This window comes from Artemia franciscana, chromosome 19, assembly GCF_032884065.1.
Source record: "Artemia franciscana chromosome 19, ASM3288406v1, whole genome shotgun sequence".
NCBI classification, from domain to species: domain Eukaryota; kingdom Metazoa; phylum Arthropoda; class Branchiopoda; order Anostraca; family Artemiidae; genus Artemia; species Artemia franciscana.
The window spans coordinates 29,843,561-29,859,666 of record NC_088881.1 but is presented as its reverse complement, the minus strand read 5'-3'; the positions used below and the strand labels follow the sequence as shown (position 1 = coordinate 29,859,666).

General features: G+C 34.2%; 1 protein-coding gene across 1 annotated transcript in view; it reads left to right on the top strand.

The window, feature by feature from the left end:
• The first annotated feature begins 224 nt into the window (after positions 1-224).
• Positions 225-16,106, top strand: part of LOC136039533 (WD repeat domain phosphoinositide-interacting protein 3-like) — a 475,762-nt gene continuing 459,880 nt past the window's right edge. The window contains exons 1-3 of the mRNA XM_065723339.1: positions 225-250; positions 9,752-9,904; positions 15,212-15,388. Of these exons, the coding sequence (XP_065579411.1) occupies positions 9,841-9,904; positions 15,212-15,388 (241 nt within the window). The 5' untranslated portion in view covers positions 225-250; positions 9,752-9,840. The remainder of the gene's footprint in view (positions 251-9,751; positions 9,905-15,211; positions 15,389-16,106) is intronic.

Below are 16,106 nucleotides of genomic sequence, written 5' to 3'. Positions count from 1 at the left end.
AAACTAATGTTACACCTACTCCAAACACTACCGAAAGATCTTAAATGTGTTTCATTTGACCACATAAAACAATCTTTTATCAAATCCCTACAGTTCATAAATGAAACTCCCCAGCATCCCTAAGCGACTACTCACTGACTACAACTATGCCCGCGAGACTCTTTCAAGAATAGTGTCATCTATCTCATCTTTGGTCATCTCTATATGAGTAAGCCAATTATGATTTTTTTCTATTCCGGTTATGTACTCAGTAAATTTTTTGTTGAAAGGTTTTAGTATTTAGATTAGGCTAACAATGCGCTCTTATGAAATTCCACTGTCTTTTGGTTGTACCCATTGGCTGTGTGATGTCCAGGGATGGACGTGGAATCTATGCCAAATTTGAAATTTTGTTACTAGGTAGCCTAGACACAGGCTACTCTAGAGACAAATGCGCATATATTCCTTTATACTTTTACCACAGCCTCTTGCCTATCAATAATATCACCTATGTATATAGCAGAGAATTAGTTGCTTTTTGTAAGATATCACTACTCCAGGTAGAATAGGGTAGATGTAGTAAGATGGAAATAACCTAATTAGAAAATGGAATAGACAAAAATGACTCATGAGAATATCTAGGCTACTATTAAACATTAGGTCTACTAATAGTTATGCTAATTAGAGTAAACAGTATATACTTGGTTAAGTACTTAAAAAGAAGGAAACATGTTAAAAAAAATAAATGTTAAAAAAAATAGGCAGAATAATTGTAGCTTACACATTTTGTATGCAGCCTTGCTATGTTTTACCCCCTTCCCCATTAATGTGCAAATATATAGCCCAAATTATATCTTTCCAATGCATTCTGCCACCCATTCACTTTTTTTTACTTATACAACTATAGGCCTACTTGTAAAGTATAGTGGGGCTACATAAAAAATATGTTTACAATTATTCTGCATATTATGGAGTAAGAATCGTTTCATCAACATGTTTCCTTCCCTATAGGTACTTAAATTGGCATATGTTGAGTTAACCCCAAGAGTAGGCTTAGTACCCTGGTCAATGTTGGTATTACCTGAACAATAGTTTTGGGTCATCAAACTATTGTTAATAGATGCATTTTGACTTTTTTAACATCTTTTCTCTCTTGCAAAACTACTGTGAACTCACCATTATGCAGTTATTATATATTTGCACATTAGGGGGGAGGGAGGCATAGCATTTATTAAATACAGCAATGGTTAGTTTATGTACTTAATATATGCTATGCTTTACCCCCTCCCCCCAACCCACACCCGTAATGTGCAAATATGTATCCCAAATTTGTTTCTAAACTATTTCAGATTTGCAATTTCAAATATCCAATCAATGAAAACAGAAATGATTGCAATTCTATATGTGTAAATACAAGAATATTTGGGTTGGAATAACTCCATAATGGTGAGTTTGCGGTAGTTTTACAAGAGAGAAAAGATGTTCAAAAAGTCAAAATGCATATAATAGTTTCATGACCCAAAACAATCGTTCAGGTAATATCAACATTGACCAATACCTTTAGTACTAAGGCTTATATCATTCATAACATTAGAGTAGATTGCTCATTATGGACAAAATAAGCAGTAAAGTCCTAGTTTAGTTATTGTTCACTATCTGGGAAAGAGGGTACATTTGGAAAATGAAATTTTCAGGGATTGGTTTACAGATTAAAGTAGCCTATGTCCTGGGAAGGTATTTTCCAATACTTACCTCAAGACCTTCTCTCTCTAGAAGATAGTGATCTTTGAAAGTCTATAACATTTTTGCTGTATGACATTGAAACCTTACAAAACAGATCCTCTACTTTAACAAAGTGCAAGAAAACTGTTTTCAGCTTCACAACTTTGCTCAATCCCAATTTATGAGGCTTTGAATAACTGCAAATACATTTCCTAAATTTAGGAGAAAAAACCATTGAAATGGCTTAAAATTCTACTCTAGTAACTACATATTCAGTAACTACTACATATTCTAGTAACTACTACATTCTGAATTACATATTCAGAACTAAAACCAGAGAAAAAGAAACTGAAAATTAAGGTAAAATGTTGTTATGTCAAAATTTCAAGGATCTGTTGAGTAGGCGAATTTCTTAAACCTAGAAATCAGAAGAGGGTTAACATGGATGCTTAGTAATACCATTCCAAGAAAATATTTGGCCCTGGATTCATACTGAAAGTTTTATTTCCCTAACCTAACCCCCTTTCTATATAGCAAATAGTAGCTAAACTAGAATTTTACCATAATGGGCTATGTATAGTTTTGGTATCACTATGCCATTAAAGCAGTCTGTAAATTTAGAGACCTTGCTATAACTTGGCTACAAATTTAGTGAACCTACTGTTTGAGGGAACTCTAAAGCTTACAACACAATTTACCTAGGATGAAAGTGAATGTTTCATTCAATTCTTTTTTCAAGGTTTTATAATTCTTTTATAATTCAATAATTGCTTCTGAGGCTAATTGCACCTTGAGTCCTTAAAGAGGTCCCAAAGGTTTCTTATTTTTGTAGCCACACAAAAAAGTTATCAACACTAGTAAAGGAATTGGAAAGTTGTTAAAATGTACCATTAGCGATAAATAAATTGTTCAGAAGTAATATACTTTGAAGATATATTTATCATAATAAAAAATCAATAGCCTTGACAACTGTATTGTTGTCCTAATGTTTGAATTAAGTAGTTTTTTTTTTTTTTTTTTTTTTTTTTTTTTTTTTTTTTTTTTTTTTTTTTGCTGTCATCTAACAAAAGCACTGAATTTTTGTGAATTGAAACTATGCTGCTGACTCACAAATGTGCTGGATTTTATAATTCTAAAATATTTCATATAAACAGAAGAACATTTACAAAACAACAGCATGGTTAGTTGCCATTTATGAGTCAAAATTTGTTGAACATAAATCATTTCTCTTTGTGATGTTTGTATAGTTAAGTGTCTGGAAGTAGCATCAACATTTTTAGAAGATAGTGATGCTAGCATTGATTTTTACAAGCTTGTTTGTTCTTTCAGTTCATGTTCATTTTTGGCATGTTACAATACTTAAAACAGAAAAGGGTACTTATTTGTTTAGCAACCCCACTCAAGTTCTTCATCCATTGATGCACTGTAGAATGAGTTTTTTTGGCATAGCATGAGACAAGACAAGTGACAGAATAGATGGGAAATACATAAGTTGGGCTATATATTTGCACATTAGGGGGGGGGGGTACAGTATTTATACAGTGTGAAGTTGTAAAATAATTCTTACTTCATATTATGCAGAATGACCACACCTAACACATTTGCAGGCAGAACCTCTATACTTTACCCCCCTCTCTCGTAGTTTGCAAAGACATAACCCAAATTTGTTTCTAAGTCTTATATTTCATCATATGATAGTGTATTTAATTTTGAGTAACCTAACTTCACTTCTTTAGTGGGGTTGCTGTAACAGACAAGTACCCAGAAAAGTAAGTGGTGGCAGTATATAAAAACCAAATAAGCCTGGTAGGCTATGTTGAGCTTATAAACAAATAACAGCCTAAGTGTTGAACTAATATTTAACCTGGAAATTGGGATTTTTGTTGTATCCTTTGTAAACCTTTCTGTTGATGACTGGGTTTACATTGATATCATCTAATATTGTCATGTATGTACTGGTAAGCATGTTGCCAAATTTTTCAAAGCTAAGGATTCACATGGCAGGAGACAGAAGAAAAGGGTCTTTACTATAAACTATTTATGTATTCTACAAAATCTATATACATGGTTTGAAAACAAACACAAGAGAAGAACTTTACAGAAGTACTGCACAAGAGGAACTACTTGTAATGCTTTAGAAATCTATATATAATGATTTTCAAGGTTCTTAGAAACATGTTCTACTATGTTCAAATTGGCCAAGGTCTACTTTCTGGTATTATAAACCTAGTTTTTCTTATTCCCATTTCCAAAGGAAAGAGCATCATAAATTTTACAAACCTGTGTCCCATTTAGGCTTCTTGAATACAATGTAGATTCCAAAGTCCCAGACCATCAATTTGGTTTTCAGCCTAGTCTTGGTAGTGGTCATGCTCTTTCTGCTCTTGTTTTGGCTTTGATAGATGCTGAGAAAAGTGGTGAGAGCATAGCTCTCGCTGCACATGATGTCAGAAGGGCCTTTGATTCACTAATTCATGAGCAGATTATTTTAGATACGGGCCTAGTAGGTGTTGATCCAAGTATGTTAAACCTTTTATATGATATGTATAAAAATTTAAAAGCTAGGCTTAAGCTACCAATAACACCAAACCTGACAAATAACCCGGTACTCCCCATTGAAAAAGGTGTAAGGCAGGGTGCATTGACATCACCTACCGCATTTAATAACAGCATCGTTAAACCACAATCTAAGTCAAATCTGACATACATTCTGAGAGGAATTGATCTATCGTTAATAAGCTATGCAGACGATGTACTTAATTTGAGCCGCCTCCTTCACGGTTTAGAGGAGAATTTTATCCAGCTTCAAGTAGAATATGGAAAAATAGGCCTTCAGTTTAACGAAAAGAAATCTGATGTGTTGTTATTTAATGCTAAGCAAGGGTCTGCTGTTGATGTTAGGCTGGGTGGTGCTACTGTTTGGCTTGCCGAACACATAGTTTATTTGGGGATCCCTATTGGTCGTTCTATGCTTGAAACATGTCATCTTTTGCAGAGTCATCTGCAGAAGCGGATCTCTTTAGCATATAGCCGTGTTGTAGTTTATAAGCGTCAGTTTGATCGGCGGATTTTGGCCCATCTATATAATGCAATGGCACTACCTCATTATCTGTATCTAAGTCCCTTTTGGAGGATTTTCCAAAAGGAAGATAAGAAAAAATTGCGGTCTACATATTATAAATATGCAAAGTACCTCTTACGGCTTCCACCATGGACAAGTAACCGTATTGTGACAAGTCGGTATGGGATCATCAACCCTAATGAAGCAATATTAGCCCAGATCGCCAGATATAACTCTAATATTGTTACTCATCCTTGGGCAATTATTTTGAGACAATAGGTTTTTTTATTTTTTGTAGTTAGATACTCATGTGTTCTTTATTTTTCTTGTGTGTTGTGTATTCTTTTGTAGTGAGTTTTTTTTTTTTTTTTTTTTTTTTTTTTTTTTTTTTTTTTTTTTTTTTTTGATGGGAATTAAATATGCATGTATGTATGTATGTATTCCTGTACAGTGATATTTAAAGTTGTATGTATGCAAAAGCGGTTCAGTGCTTCATCGAATGTTCTTTATAAATTATTCCATTGTTGTGATGTTTTTTTTTTTTTTTTTTTTTTTTTTCTCATATTCCTTTTTTTTTGTCGTTTTGTCTCTATACTCCGTCTCTGTTTACTTTGTATTGTATGACGGGTTAGAAATAAAATAAATAATAAAGATAAAGTTGACCCATGTTGGATTAAAATTATGTTTCCTGTTCCAAGACTTGCATCCAAAAGCTTGCACCTTTCATCTTCATCTCATCAATCTTTGTCAGTTTCAAGGAGCTCCATGAATTCCTCATCAAGACATTTAGACCCTCTAACAACTATTTATCAAGCTGTTTGACCCTGACGGTTTTCTTTTTTTGTTATGAAGTGGTCAAGGGGGTAGAAAACTTCCCAAAACCCACTTACTTCCTTTCTTGAATGACACCATAAATTGACTAACTTGTCAAAGATTCTTCTTGTGATGTTTGAAAATTAAATGGAACCACAATGGTGTAGCCCCAAGGATTATTGAGAAATCTCAAAAATAAAACTACATGGGTTATTTTTATCCTACCCAACCAATTTAAGGGTTCCCTAAATAAACTGAAACTCTTATCACTAACATATAGTAATTCAGGAGGTACAGTTAAGTCCTGAAGATTGTTATCTTTTATTGTTACCTTTTGCAATCTAATTCACAGCAATTGTAATTGTTACTCCAATTACATTACAAGCAGGTATACAATACATGCACGCTATTGCGTCAGACCCAGGGGCATGTGATAACGTCTTAAGGGGCTAGTAGCTTTAATAGTTTACCCCCTATCTGGGTTGTTAAAGTGCCTATGGGGGTACTACTATAAATGCAAACAGAAAAAAAAATTAAAATTGTTTAATTATTAAAACTACATAAAAAAGTAACATTAATATAATTTACACTAAAATAAAACTTTTTAGATTAATAGATAAAAATAATTAAGTTATTGAGATTATAAAATTAAATTATAATTAGATTGTAATTGTAATCACACTATTTAATTCTTGAAAATATACAATAAAGTAATATTAATATAATGGATAATGAAAGAAAACATTTGAAATTAATAAATAAAAATAAATAACTTATTAACATTATAAAAATAAACTATAATTGAGTAGAAATTATATTATTTAATTATTAAAAATAAATACTAAGGTAATATTAATGTAATTTACATTAAAAGAAAGCAAAATACCATATTGATAAGATTAATCCTGACATCATCATTACCAAAAAATTGACCATAGGTTTACTTTATATGACTTTGCAACCTTGACATGGTGAATTAGCTGATGTTTTGTTGAATTTGCAATTATTTAAAGTTAAAATATTCTAATATGTTTGACATTGTACCACTCCGAAATTTATCTACACCTTTTTCCATGGGCTCTAATAATTTCGTGATATTTAGTGCTCAGAAAACATGGCCTTTAATAGGATAAAAATGGCCTAACAGAAGAAGAAAGAAGCATAAAGTAAACATTGCCATATTAGATGATTGTTAATTGGATGATAATCAATGCTTATGGAATATATAACTTTAACTAAATGGATTTATATCCAATTAGTAAGTTTTTAACCCCTTCTCAAAAGCCCCATCAGTACAATGATTTCATAGTTGTATATGGATTTTGTGGTAAGGAAAAATTTGTTATTTTGAATGGAAGAGTTGGAAAGGATGGAGGTGTGGGAAATTTCCTTATTTTTCTGGGGCCTCTCCAAGTGTGATTGATTATATTTTGGTGGGTGATCCTCTTTGGTGTCTATGTGCGGATTTTGAGGTGATGGCAGTTGTAGGTTTGGATCACTTGCCTGTTAAGGCTGCTTTTGAGTGGGTTAGTTCTAAGAAACTAGCAGCTAATAGTGATAGGAAGAAAATACGCAGGCAAACTGAGGATTTTGTGATTAGAAAGACACTAAAAGTAACAGGAGAGAAAGAGAAAAATTTTCAGAGTATGATGACAAGTGAAGAAGTTCAGCCAGAATTACAGAAATGTTTGGTTTTACAAGGTGATGGAAAAATAGAGCAGTCATTAGCATTAGTTAATGATGTTGTATATAAGGTAGGTTCAAAGTTAAACTGCAGACTTAAGAATGGATATTTTGATGATGATTGTGAAAGAAATCGCCAGGAAGTTTTAGGGGTACTACAGAAAGTGAGGGATACCATAGGCAGTAGGGAAAATATTAGATTTTATATGGATTACAAGTTGATTCAGAATAAGTATAAGAAAATGTTGAAGATTAAGAAAAAACGGAATATAGGACAGAAGAGCAACTGAAAAAGATCATAGAGAAAGGGAAATTAGAACCTTTTGGTGTATAGTTAAAAACTCTATAGGAGAAATAGAGTTTTGTGATGGTATGCCAGCAGTATTTTCTTGGCTTGCATATTTAGAGGAGAGAGAAAATGATGTGATTGGGGACCAAGGAGGAACTAGTTTGAATATAGATCTGATATCTGCAGTACATGATGTAGTTGATAGGCCAATGAAAGAATGTGATTACGATTTGGTTGCTCCCATCCAGGTAAGTGAAGTTGTTGAGACCATGAAAGGAATGAGAGGTGGGTCTGCTCCAGTTATAGATGAAATACCAACCGTACTTTGGAAGTGGGGACGGGTATGGCTACTGCCTGTTATAGCAGGAATGTTTTCTGGTATATTGAATAGTGCAGAATGACCCTTGTCTTGGGCCACGTCTATTCTAGTGCTGTTATTTAAAAGGGGGATTGATTAGACCATGGGAAATATAGAGGTATAAGCCTAAGTAATGTGCTTAGTCAGGTTTTTGTGAAGATATTATGTCGTAGGGTAGATCATTGGATAGACCAAAATAGAATTTTATCAGATTTGCAGGCAGGGTTCAGAAAAGGCTATAGCCCTATAGATTAGATTTTTGCTTTATTTGGGAAGATTAGGAAACAAGTTAGGAGAAAAGAGGGCAGGTTATATATTGGTTATAATAAAAGAACCTTGAATCTATGTGTATTATAGTTAAGATTGTTGTATGGGTAGGCAAGAATTTCTCTAGGGTTATTAGGAGTAGACTTGGTGTTAAGCAGGGATGTACAATTTCCTCAATGGTGTTTTCATTGTATATTAATGATTTTGAAAATTATTTGATAGGCAAAGGCGTTGATAGGTAGAGGTGTAATGATTAAGCTTTCAAGTGCAAGCGTTATGACATTACTTTTTATGGATGATACAGCATTAGTAGCAGAAAGTAAAGAACATTTACAACAACTGCTAGATGTAGCCTCTTCTTATTTTAGGAATAATAAACTAGTATTAAATGTAAAGAAGTCGGTGGTAATGGTTTTTAGGAAAAGTGGAGAATGGATAGATTTGCAGTGTTAGTTTACATACGAAAGTAGGACATTAGACCATGTATATGAATTTCAGGACTTAGGTTGTAGGCTTTTGTCAAATGGGAAATGGATGAAACATCTCAAGATGGTAGAAAGTAAGGAAAATAGACTACTAGGAATGTTAAGTAAAGGTAGTATTAAGGAAATTAGGGATGTAGGATTGCTAAAGTATATTTTTATGCTAGGGTTAGATTGGCTTTACATTACTGGGTAGAGTTTTGGGGGTTTAATAAGGGGTTAAATTTAGAAAGAATGCAGTTGAGGTTTTTTAAGCGTATGTTAGACCTTGATAATAAGTTTAATGGGTTAGTGCTTAGATGGGATATAGGGATAAAGTGTATGAGACAGAGTGGGCTAATTAGTATGGCTAAATATTGGAAAAGGGTGTCATCAATAGAAGATAATAGGCAAGTTGAACAAGCATTTTTGATGATGCTTCAAGATATGAGGAAGGATTTTTGACCAAATCAGGTTAAGAATATATTAGACCATGCAGGGCTAGGTAATTGCTGGAATGAAGGAAAGGGGATGGGAGAGATGGTAGGGACTGTATCAAGGTTAGTTGCCATTAGGATAGAATCTCAAGAAGTTCAGATTTGGCATGTTGAGAAGGCCACCTTGCTGTCCCTTGGGATATATGTAGAGGTCAAGGAGCATTGGGGTGAAGAAATATACCTAAAAATGGGATTCGCTCCAGAAGATTTGAAATGAGTAATGTATGTAAGGGGGAATTTTGTGCCTTTTGGAGAACGTAGGAAATACTTAGGGAGAAATAGACTGAGGAATGTTCCTTACAGTTGACGTATGTGTGGAGAGATGGATGAGTCTTTGCATCATTTTTTAGAGGATTGTAGGGAGTTGCACTTGGAAATATTTGGTATTGAGGTCGGAGGGAGGGATTGGATTTTGGAAATTTTGAGAAATATGTGTTACTTAAATATAAATAATATTGGAAAGTTCGTCCAGGTAGGTATGAGGTATCATGATGATTTTCTTAAATCATTAGTTTTAGTGTCTTTTCAGTTTATGTTTTGTTGCTGTATTTTTCGCTTGTTTGTGTATTTCACCATGGCCCAATTTACATATTGTAAAACTTATGTTGAATTTTTTAACAGGGTAGGTTGAGGACAGAAACAATGAGTTGGAGGGATGTATGTTACCTATGAGGATTTATTCTTTGCAAAACGCTGGCTGATTTACTGAAATGAAGACCCCAGGTGAAAAAAAGAAACATCCTTTACTATTTTCGGGTTTTAATCAGGATAATGGTAAGATTTTTGTTCTTTCGTTTTAGTATTTAGACTAGAGTTGTAATCATAAGTTGTGTATATACAAGGTGGCAAATGTTTTCCATCAGTATCGTTTTTGTAACACTTCACTATCACTCTCTCTCTCTCTCTCTCTCTCTCTCTCTCTCTCTCTCTCTCTCTCTCTCTCTCTCTCTCTCTCTCTCTCTCTCTCTCTCTCTCTATTTTTTACCATTGCTCCCTACAAAGTGGTACTGGAACCATGAAGCTCAAAAACTGTAGCCTGTTTGTGTAAAAAGCCTGTAGGACAAAAATAAAGTGGAAAGACAGAAATATACCATTTGATTCTTTGTTTAATACTCTTTTCAGACGCAATAACCACACCGTTATTATTGCTTACCATGAATAAAAGTTCAAATAAGGATATAATCCTTTTGATTGACAGCGATCAATTTCACGAAAAATACTAGATATTTCGTTCAAATATGCAATGTTGCAAAGAGCAACATTAAAACTTAAAAAAAACTTAAATTGTTACATATATGAGGGGGTTGCCCCTCCTCTACACCTCGCTCTTCACGCTAAAGTTTTTTTGTACTTTTAAAAAGCTTCTTATTGTTCTAATTAAATAACCCTTGTGCTTCATGAGTAATTCTTAAAGAATTGGGACAGAATTCAAACTTTAGTATAAAGGGCGTGTTGTTGAGGAGAGGTCCACCCCTCTCATATACGTAATAATTTCTGTTCGTTTTAAGTTTTAGTGTTGCTCCTTACTTTCAGCTGAAAAACTTGTTTGTGTCCATTTGATTGAGCCCTATCTGGATAATCTAGGACCACTGAGTCAATACTATCACCCATACAAAAAAAACAAATAAACACGTATCCGTGATCTTTCTTCTGGGGAAAAATGCAAAACTCCACATTTTTCCTGATAGGAGCTTGATACTTCTACAGTAGTGTCACCTGATACGCTGAGTCTGATGGTGTGCTTTTCGTTGCGACGTGTTGACCTTTAGAGAGCGTTTTCCCCTTTTTGGAAAATCAGACAAATTTTTATCTGGCCCGTTGCCTTTGATTGGTAACACTAAGCTCAATGGAATCAGCATATTTGGAATTATATATTTGGAATCAGCATAATAAGCCAATTCTTTTGATGTATCTGTTTGTATAAAAATTGCGTTTCTTAGAGTTTGGGCTACTATTGAGCTGCGTCACTCCTTGCTGACAGTTCGCTACCACGAAATTGTTTGATATAGATAGCAGAATGCTGTCTAGAATAGTTTGTTGATTTCAAGGGTTTGCATTTTTTTTTATACTTGTTTGTTTCTCATTAGAAGTGGATTCAAAATCACCATGAAGCCAATTTGAAAATAAATAACAACAAAGTTTTAGATAGCTCAGGCTATAACTGACTCCATTAGTGGGGATAAATGGGGAGCTGGGACACAATTAAAATGACAGTGATTATGATTTCTGACTGCTATTGAATGGAGGTCAAATGATAGATATTTTTTTTTTTATCTGATTTCTATCGTATACCGCGTTTATTTTATCATATCTTCTGAGCTAAACACTATAATAAGAAAATTATTATTCCATCACATTAATAAATTTTCTTTTAGATTTTCAAATTTGCTTTTAGGCAGAACTGTTCCTAGGGCCGGTGGAGCATGGGAAAAATTGATTATAGTACCCCACCTGTCTGAAATATATGCAAAAATAAGTCAAATCAAAGTGAAAAACTGGATCAAAGTAGGACATTCCCCAGCCGCGGTGCCCCCCAAGTTATGGCGCCAGAGAAACTGCCCTGATTGCCCCCCTAGGAATGGCTCTGATTTTAGTTTACTCTCATCCTACCCCTGCTCTCCTTATGCCTCTTTATAGGGATAGCCTATAGACCTCTGATTCCCAACGTGGGGCACAGGCCTGGATATCCCCAAAATCCTCGATATCTTGAATTAGTTTCAATCCCCTTCCAAAAAAAAAAAACAATCTAAGTCAAAGAAAAACCATGCATACCTCGAAATTATTTTGTGATTATGTTTTACCTCTGTAAGTTCAAGTGACTCGGAAATTACCTCTATAACTGAAAATTCAGTAGATAAGTCGTCATTTAAATTTCTCTTTACCTCTACAAGTTAAAGTTGACCTCTGCAATTCGAAGTTTTTCGAACGGACCTCTGTTAGTCGCAACCCCGGTATATAGGTTGCAACGTATAAGCTTTGATATGTATTAATTGCGTTTAACATATTTTTGTATCAGATTCTGTTTATTTTCAGGTGTCTATTTCATAGCAAACTAAGTTTATTATTGACATTTCAAAGTCAAGTCTTGACATTTAAATATCAAGTCTCGATATGTCAACTCTAAATGTCAACACTGATAAAGTTATTCTTAACTTTACAGTGGCTGTAGGGAGTAAATTTAGTGATTTTGCACCTCTATATACATGCATATATGCTAATATCAGGGTGATAGTCTGGCGAATATGTACTATAAGAATTGATAAATGGATCTGCAATATGCAAATCCGTTACTGACATTGTGATAAGGTCTAGCATAGACGTAACATTCTTGTCTAATTCTTTACACACACCGTGATTATTTCACTCAAGAATGCAACCCCCCCCCCTAATTGTCCCTAATTTAGCCCTAGGATTCATGTTTAAAAAAAAAATTGAAAAAAAACACTAATAGCTAAATTCTTGCTTTATAACATGCAGCATGTTTCAATGAATCAAAATTTCATATTTACTTCCATTGTTATCGATATTCATAAATCATCTTAAATAATATCCGATATCTAACAGATTTGACATTTTTTTTTACAATCAAATATAGACTATATCTAATTGATTTGGCAGTATTGACCAGAGGGTTTGACAGGCCCCATTATAGGCTTTTCAACAGCTTGATCATCTCAAAAAAAACATATTTGGCTGCTTGAAGATGGTTCAAAATCACCTTCAGGAGTTTATGATGGACGTGCTCCTAAATTGATTTTGTAACAAATTTGCTCAGCCACTTTGAAGCTGAAAATACTAAGAATGTTTATGGTTCGATCATAGCTTACGTTAAATAGAGCTAAAGCAAAGGACAAGTTCAAATTTCGGATATTTTTTGTGCAACTCATTAGAGAGCAAGTGACCTCCTATAAAAGTCCAAACCAACTCATTTGGATATTGTGGAGGTCGCTGTGCAATTTGACAAAGCAAGCAGCAACCTCCAAGTGAATCACCTTTGTTGGCTACTCTTTCCTTGGGAAAATGATGAACTCCACAGTGAATATATAAATCCTTGAAGGGTCTCTCTGACTTTTAATAAACATTTGCGTAGTTTACTGGATCTTTAGAGGTTTATGCTTGGTTTTGCGCCACAGTTTCTTGGTGTCAAAATTTGTGACGGTGTGGTTCTTCTAACATAATATTTTCTTCTACTTCATTTTTATTTTTGTTTAGTTCGGATTCTCGCTGTCGCTTATCTTCTAACCGCACAATTCTTTTTTCTCTATTGTCATTTTTGACGCGTTCTGCTATTCGCTTTCACATATATGCTAACTGCACAATTCTTTGTTCTTCACTGTCATTTTGACACATTCTGATTCTTGCTGTCGCTTGTGATTCTCACTGCTGCTTATCTTCTAACAGCATATTTCTTCGTTTTTATTTTTGTATTTCTTACCATTGCTCCCTACAAAGTGATTACTAGACTTGTAATGATAAGTTGTGTATATACAAGACGCCAAATGCTCTCCACCAGTATCGTTTTGTAACACTTCAGTTCTTAACATCGTCGTCACATGTCTTGTAACCATATATTTTCTTGTTTTTCACTTTCTTTTTTTTCTTGTTGTAATTCTCGCTGCCGCTTATCTTCTAACAACAAATTTCTTTGTTCTTCACTTTTGTTTTTAACTTGTTGTAATTGTTGTTGTTGCAAGTATTCTAACTGCATGTTTCTTTATTCCTCGTTTTCGTTTATCATTCATTCAGACGTTTTTTCCGATACCCCTTACCATAACTTCTTGGATTGGTTTTTGTCAGATTTGACGGTCTAGGTTGTTGTCACCCCTGAATCTACAATTCCAGGTCGTCCTCTTGATCTCGTCTCATTTGATGGTCTGTTTTTTGTTTTTTTTTTTAGCAACTGTTATTTTACGTTTTTGTCCTCTATGTATTATGAAACTATTTGAAAGGTTTTGCCTTTTATAGGACGTCACTTGCTCTCTAAAAAGTTTAACAAACAAATTCGAAAATTAAATTCATGGTTTGCTTTAGCTTCACGGTTTGCTTTTGGTTTGCTTTTGCTTTAGCTCAATGTAAACGGTGATCAAACCAGCAATAGTCGTAATGTTTTTAGCTTCAAAGTAGCTGGACAAATTTATTTCAAAATTAATTTAATGGCATATCCATTACAAACCCCTGAAGATGGTTTTGAACCACCTTCATATAGCCAAATGTTCTTTTTAGACCCAATAAAGGTGTTGAAGAACGTCTTGCATATCCTTTAAGTCATGGGATCTCTTATAACGTATTGGAGAAACGTCTTAGGAGAAATTTTGTGAGACACAAACCGGTATGCCATGAAAATGGCTACATGGTATGCCATGTAGTATGCCGGTATGCCATGAAAATGGCTTCATGTGAGGTTACATGAAAATGCGAGAAGTAAAGTCAATCGCAGGTGATGTAAAATGAACCTGCTTGTTTCCTGGTACAACATCCTTGGTTCATAACACGGTATGTTGACCATAACAAGCCTACAATTTGTAATCTCTCAAGGAAACCCACTGGCTTTATGAAAACTCTTTAGGGTGTGCTCAATGCTGGCTTTTTTTAAGCATGAAAAAGAAATAAAAAAGAATCACGTATATTCCCTCTGATCATTAAGAGTCACTGAATTTATGAATTCTAAAAGCTGTCTGGAGAACTCGCTCGTCTTTAGTTTTTAGCCTTTGTTTTTTCCAGACATCTGATTAGTTACATGTACTTACAATATGTAGTTAGATTAAGCAACAAAAGCCTCGAATAATTTTTTATTATAAATTGGAAGTGAAAAAGCAAAACACTCCAATTTCCACGTATGGAAGAACCTTGCCCCTTTTAGGCTGAAGTCCCAGGATTTTGTCATCCCTTTCTTTGGGTATGATATATCCCAACTTTAGAGACTCATAGACATATTTTTAAAATGTACATACATAAGCTGTGTAAAATATATATCTGCTTTTAAAGAAAGGGAAACTTTGGATTCAGATAAGTTTCCTTGGTTGAGGATTTTGGTAAGAATTTTTCCTTATGTTTAATATGTTTCTTCTTTTTTTTATTTAGGTTGCTTTGCTTGTGGATTAGAAAATGGATTCCGTGTTTACAATTGTGAACCATTAAAAGAAAAAGAGAGACAGGACTTCGCGGATGGAGGAATCGGCTTCATTGAGATGCTATTCAGGTGCAACTATTTGGCGCTGGTTGGTGGAGGACTTTGTCCAAAGTATCCACCTAATAAGGGTATGTCCCGTTAATAGAGTCTAATTTATAATAGGTTTTGCACAGAGTCAAAAATCATAGAGATTATAAAGTTTGATCGGCTTTATTGAGATGCTATTCAGGTGCAATTGTTTGGCGCAGGTTGGCGGAGGACTTTGTCTAAATATCCACCTAACAAGAGTATGTCCCGTTATTAAATTTTGATTTATAATAGGTTTTGCATAGAGTTCAGAACCGTAGAGCTGTTAAATCCAATTTACTTTTTTGAGGTGCTATTTAGGTGAAACTATGCGGCGCAAATTCTTTATTGAAATTCAGCACGTATGGGAGCCTTGAAGCTACTATTCTATAAGGAGTCACAACAAAATTGTCACAAAAAAAGTCTCATTTATCACAGAGACGCTCTAGTTTTAAAACATCACAAAAACTTACTTGAGAACCGTCGCCCCTTAACCCCAATTTTTTACGCTAAAGTTTCGGCTCTTTCTCCAAATAACGCAAAAACGAATATTCTTGCACAAGGCAAGTTGGAATGGAACTCACAAAGACGTTCTATTTTTTTAAAAATCCCAAAAACTTATTTGAGAACCATCACCCCTTAACCCCAGTTTCTTACGCTAAAGTTTCGGCTCTTTCTCCAAATAACGCAAAAACGAATATTCTTGCACAAGGCCAGTGGGAATGGAACTCACAAAGACGTTCTATTTTTTAAAAAATCGCAAAAACTTATTTGAGAACC